Source organism: Ornithodoros turicata, chromosome 2 (genome assembly GCF_037126465.1).
Source record: "Ornithodoros turicata isolate Travis chromosome 2, ASM3712646v1, whole genome shotgun sequence".
Taxonomy (NCBI): Eukaryota; Metazoa; Arthropoda; class Arachnida; order Ixodida; family Argasidae; genus Ornithodoros; species Ornithodoros turicata.
In genome coordinates, this window is record NC_088202.1 from 114,356,055 (window position 1) to 114,361,434 (window position 5,380).

The 5,380-nt window shown below is 51.8% G+C and overlaps 1 protein-coding gene across 1 annotated transcript; it reads right to left on the reverse strand.

Annotated features, from left to right (window-relative positions):
- Positions 1-1,232: 1,232 nt before the first annotated feature.
- Positions 1,233-4,817, reverse strand: LOC135384963 (uncharacterized). Its single transcript, XM_064614143.1, has one exon. The coding sequence runs from the start codon at positions 4,815-4,817 to the stop codon at positions 1,233-1,235; it is 3,585 nt and encodes a 1,194-aa protein (XP_064470213.1).
- Between the last annotated feature and the right edge of the window lie 563 nt (positions 4,818-5,380).

Below are 5,380 nucleotides of genomic sequence, written 5' to 3' on the forward strand. Positions count from 1 at the left end.
TACCTTTCGGAGACACTGCTTCGTCGTACGCACTAGCCTTTCCCACCAGCCGCCCCACCACGCTGCCCTCTCAACGATGAATTTCCACTTTATTTGGTGGGAGGCAAAATAATCCTGGATTTCGCTCTGTCGCACGGCCGTCTGCAACTTCTGAATATCCCGGCACGCTTTCTTGAAGGTCAATGCATTGTCCGAGTACACAGTATTCGGTAATCCTCGTCGGGAAACGAAACGGCGAAACGCCATGAGAAATGAGCGTGCTGTGAGATCCGAAACGAGTTCGAAGTGCACGGCCCGCGTTGTTGCGCACGTAAAAAGCGCAATGTACGACTTTGACGAGCCGCGCTAGGATCGCACCATCACAGGCCCAGCAACGTCCACTCCCACTACTTCGAAGGGCTGGTTGGGAGTAATTCTGTCAGATGGCAGTGGAGCAGTGGGAGCTGAAGCTGCCTTGACCCGATTACGCGAGCAGGTGATGCATCGGAATATGAGCGCTTTTGTTAGTTGTCGGCCTTGTGGAATCCACCAGCGCTCTCTTACTTCGTTCAATGTGTCCTGCAAGCCTCCGTGCAGTGTTCTGTGATGAGCACGTTCCACAACAAGTTTCGTGTAGTGATGCGCGCGGGGAAGTATGATTGGACATTTCACGTCATCTCCATCTGCTCCGCACTGCAGTCTCGTCCGTAAGCGTATGATGCCGTTGTCGTCCAGGTACGGTCGTAGATTGGCCAACTTCGAATCAGGTGCCACTGGATGACCCATCTGTAGCAGATTAACCTCCTCGGCGAAATGCTCCGCCTGTGCCTGCTTTACCCAAAGGTTATCCGCGTCGTTGAGCTCCTTCACCGTTAGAGTGCCGACAGTTCGACCGTTACGGCATCGCACGTTACGCTCGAAGCGTAGGACCCAAGCGGTAACTCTTGTCAGTCTCCGGTGGCTGCTGTATTTCTCTGCATCCATGATTGCAGAATTCGATGACACCGAGACTTGCAGGATGCTAGATTTGAAACTCCTCTCGTCGTTTGTCATGTCGTCCCATTCGACGTCGCTGTTTGGCCAACTTGACGAGTCGAGATGAAGCCAAGCGGGTCCCTGCCACCAGGTGCTGCTATCCACCAGTGCCCTCGCGGGCATGCCTCTAGTAAGACAATCGGCAGGGTTGTCCGTCCCCGGACAATGTTTCCATCTTCGGTGATCGGTCTTTTGCTGAATTTCCTCAACGCGGTTGCTCACGAACTGCTTCCATTCACTCGGGGTCTTCTTATCCACCAAAGCGCAATCGTTGAGTCCGACCATAGGAAGTAGTCAAAATCCAATCCTGTGCAGGTCCGCCTAAGGTAGTTCAACATTCTCGAGCCGATCAACGCAGCCATTAGTTCCAGGCGAGGCAGGGTCAACTTTTTAAGGGGGGCTACTCGAGATTTAGAGAGGACAATTGTTGATGTTACAGTTCCGTCTTTGTTCTCAACTCGAAGATACGCTACAGCCCCGTAGCCCTTGGGACTTGCGTCACAAAATATGTGTAGTTGCGGATTTCTGTGACCGCTTGGCAGGAAGCAACGGTCCACGCTGACCTTTGTCAGTTCCGGAATTTCGTTGCACCATTCGTTCCAGAGCTTTTCCTTGTCTTCTGACATAGGTGAATCCCACTCATTCTCCTCAACCCACAAAGCCTGGAACAGCATTTTTGCTCGCACGGTGAACGGGTTAAGGAAGCCGAGAGGGTCGTAAATCCTGGCTGCAGCTTGCAGTACGTTGCGTTTGGTGCCTGTGAGGCGATCGACGTAGTTGAGGATTGAGTCTAAACTACACGAAAGTGTATCCTCGCTTTTGTCCCACACCGTCCCAAGCACCTTTGTCGTCTTGCAGTCACTGTTCGGGACAACCCCCTCCTCTGGAGCAAAAACGTCTTGAAGAGTTGCACAGTTAGAAGCCCACTTGCATAGGCGCATTTTCGCTTTCTCAGTGATGTCCTTTGCTTCCCTGTAGAGCTTAATTGCTGACTCGACGTCCGCTGCTCCGGTCAGAAGGTCGTCAACATAGAATGATGAGGCCAGGACCTCAGCCGTCTTCTGCAGACCACCGGTGACGCAGTTGAAATGATACAGTAGCGTTGCCGCGAGCAGGAATGGACTAGCCGATGTGCCGAAAGGTACACGCTGCATCCGCCATTCCACAATATTCGTACTGAGGGTTAAGTTCTTCCTCTGCGGCACATGGTCAAACCATAAGAAACGCAAGGCATCCCTGTCGCGTTCGTCAACGCTGATCTGCAGAAAAGCCTTTTCTATTTCCGCAGTAATTCCAATTGAGTGCATTCTGAAGCGGATCAATACGTCCAACAAGTCTGGTTGCACCTTTGGCCCCTTTTCTAGGTGGTCGTTGAGAGATGTACAAGAGCCAGAATGCGATGACGCGTCAAAGACGACCCGCATTTTCGTTGACGTTGACTGAGGTCGGATGACCTCACGATGGGGCATGTAGTACACGCGTTTGGATGGCTTCGACCCAGATGCAGGCACTGGTTCAGCATGGCCGCTCAGCAGATAGGCTCGAATATTTTTGTCGTACTCCGTAATCAGCTCGTCATCATGTGCCAGCCGATTTACCAACCGCCTCAGTCTTTTCTCCGCAATATCGCGATTGTCACGCAAGGGGACGTCGATGTGCTTCCAGGGGAGGCACACCTCATAACGCCCGTTGGCAATCTTTATGTTACGCTGAAACTCTGCCAGTACTTCATTACTCGCAGCCGTTGGTGAGAGGTTTTCGTTGATGCCTGTGTTTTCGACCTCCCAAATTCGCCGTATCTCTTCGTCTTGTATGATCATGCAGTTAACGTTTGTCCTCAGCACTATGAGGCTGTCAGCTTGCCGTGCGATGAGAGACTTCGTAGCACTTGGGCCCTGGAAGGTCCAACCCAACTTAGTCTTTACCGCAACCAGTTCTTGCTGTCTTCCATAGCAGCGGATTTCTCCTGAGATTAGTTTTGACACTTGATCAGATCCGACTAGCAGACTGATGCCACTGACTTGAGGGATGCCAGGAAAAGCAACAATGTCGGCGATCTGCTCCCCGCAGTCCCCCAGTTCCAGCACATGTTCACTGTCAACTGGTGATTCTTCGATGTCTTTACAAATCAGAGGTACAACGATGGCCGCAAGAGTAATCTCTTCATTACCGTACTGGCTCCTAACAGTCACCTCCACCACGCTCCGCTTGATAGGCGTGCAGTCCGATCCCGAGGCGAACGTATGGATGCCGATCACCACTTGTGCCACCTCCTTCAAACCAAGTTCTTGGGCGAGGTCCTCGCGGATGAACGTCCTGGAACTTCCACTGTCCACGATACCTCGAATGTACAGGCACCTGGAGTTCGCCACTGCCCATGCGCGAAATGTTTGTAGGAGGACAGTGCTCAGATGGGAGACCGCTGTCATTAGCCCAGGAGCTTCTAACGTGTGCGAAGCGTTCGTGGCCTGCTCGCCTTCGATCGGTTTGGGCTTCCAGTTAGGGTCGCACATAGTGTCCACGTGCCGACCACCGCATTTTGAGCATTTTCCCCTGAACCGACACTCTTTAGAACTGTGGTGGCTTTTCGTACATCGAAAGCAGCGTCGGTTCTTAGCGAGAGCCTGCTTTTTATCCTCCAATGGAACGTCAGCCTTGCATGTCTCCGTTGTGTGAGATTTTTCATTACAGAAGATGCAGCTCAGTAGACCCGGCGTTGTCCGGCTGTGCAAGGCAAGGGCCGACGGCGTACCAGCATGATCCTTGGTAGTGGTCGCCCGCTGTTTGCGCTGCTTGTCGTCCAGCTGGACATATAATCCACTTTTCTCTCTGCTTTCAACCTCTTTCTTCAAGAATCCAAGAAGCTTGTTCAGCTCTTCCGAACAGGCTGAAGAGGCCGCGTTTTCGTCTTCGGAGGCAGGGGACTGGTCGTTTGCTGCAGGAGATGATGTCTCGCCTTGGGCATGTCCACGGTAATAATCTAGTCGAAAGTCGGGTGGCAGTGCAGCCAGCAATATCTCAGTCATGATTGACGAATAAGTTACAGTTGGGACTCCCAATGAGCGCAGTCCACAGGTATTTGTTTGTACGTAGTCGTAGAGCCTCCGCAAAGCCGCCGTGTCCATTGAAGATCTGACACGTGGGAGCGTCCTCAGTTTCTCTAAGTATTGCCTCTCGAGCCTTCCTTTATCTCCGAAACGTTGAGCGAGCAGGGCAATCGCGTCGTCATAGGCCGCCTCAGTAGTTTGGAGCCCTGACAGGGCTGCAGCAGCAGGTCCCAGAAGCAGTGAACGAAGGTAGTGAAACTTGTCACGTTTACTTAGCTTCCTGTTTTCGTGTATGTTTGCCTTGTATTGCTCCCAGAAGGGCTGCCATTCTGCAAGATCGCCACGAAACTTCATGAGCTGGAGGCGTTGTAGCTTGACGCCAGAGCTAGTCGGTGCCGTTAGGGACCCGATCGTTGTCGGTACCGCTGGTGGAGAGTCCGATGAAGTCGCTACTTGAAGCTGTTCGTAGGTCCGAGTTAACTTGGCAATATACTCTGTGATCTTTTCTTCATACTGTAGCACAGATGCATAATCCGTGTCGAACTCTTCAGCGGGAGTGTGCTCCTCAACTTCACGATCCAGGGCATAGAGTTCCTTGCTGCATTGAATCAGCTTCTCCAGGAGAACGTGAATAGCCAGCGCTGTAGTGTTGTGGTCCTGAAGTGCCGCAGCAGCATCGTTAGTAAGCTTCGTGACTTGCGCTCTCCTTGCTCCACGCTTGCTCCTAAGCCTCTCCGGATCGTTCGTATTAGGCATGACTGAAGGGCTCGTTCGATGCTGTGTATTTCCTTGTTCTCCGTGTCCCGGGTTTCGGCACCACTATGTTAATTACCTTGAGCGGGAACGGCGTTGCATCCACAAGAATGCCCCAAGTTAGCCCCGAAAAGATAGGCCAGAGAGACTCAGTCTAAAAAACTACTTGGAGCTTTACTCCTACGTGTCACACAACCCAACCAGAGAGTCAGAAAAAAAAGTGAAGAAGTCATTCGATGTCACGTGGTTCATGATAGTCCTTTTTAAACATATTTACACACTCCAGCGTAGATTCAAGTAGAGGGATTCGATTGTGGAGGGATTGCTTTTGGCAAGGCTATATGATGTGGAGCAATAGCTGTGAGGAAACGAGAGTGCTGACGCATAACTTTGCATGCTAGTGGTTGTTTATGATGCCGCGTGCAGAGACGGACTGTTTCGCACTGTTTCTTGCACTCGAAAAATGCCTATTGGAAGTTCTCTGGCCTCAGCAATAACTGGTACATTAGTGACCACCTCTGTGAGGCCGACAACGGTGAGCCCTTTTCACCAGCACACCACCATGC

What these genes read in the sequence shown, in the direction of transcription:
- LOC135384963 (XM_064614143.1), bottom strand. Translation starts at nt 4,817, where the DNA reads ATGCCTAATACGAACGATCCGGAGAGGCTTAGGAGCAAGCGTGGAGCA.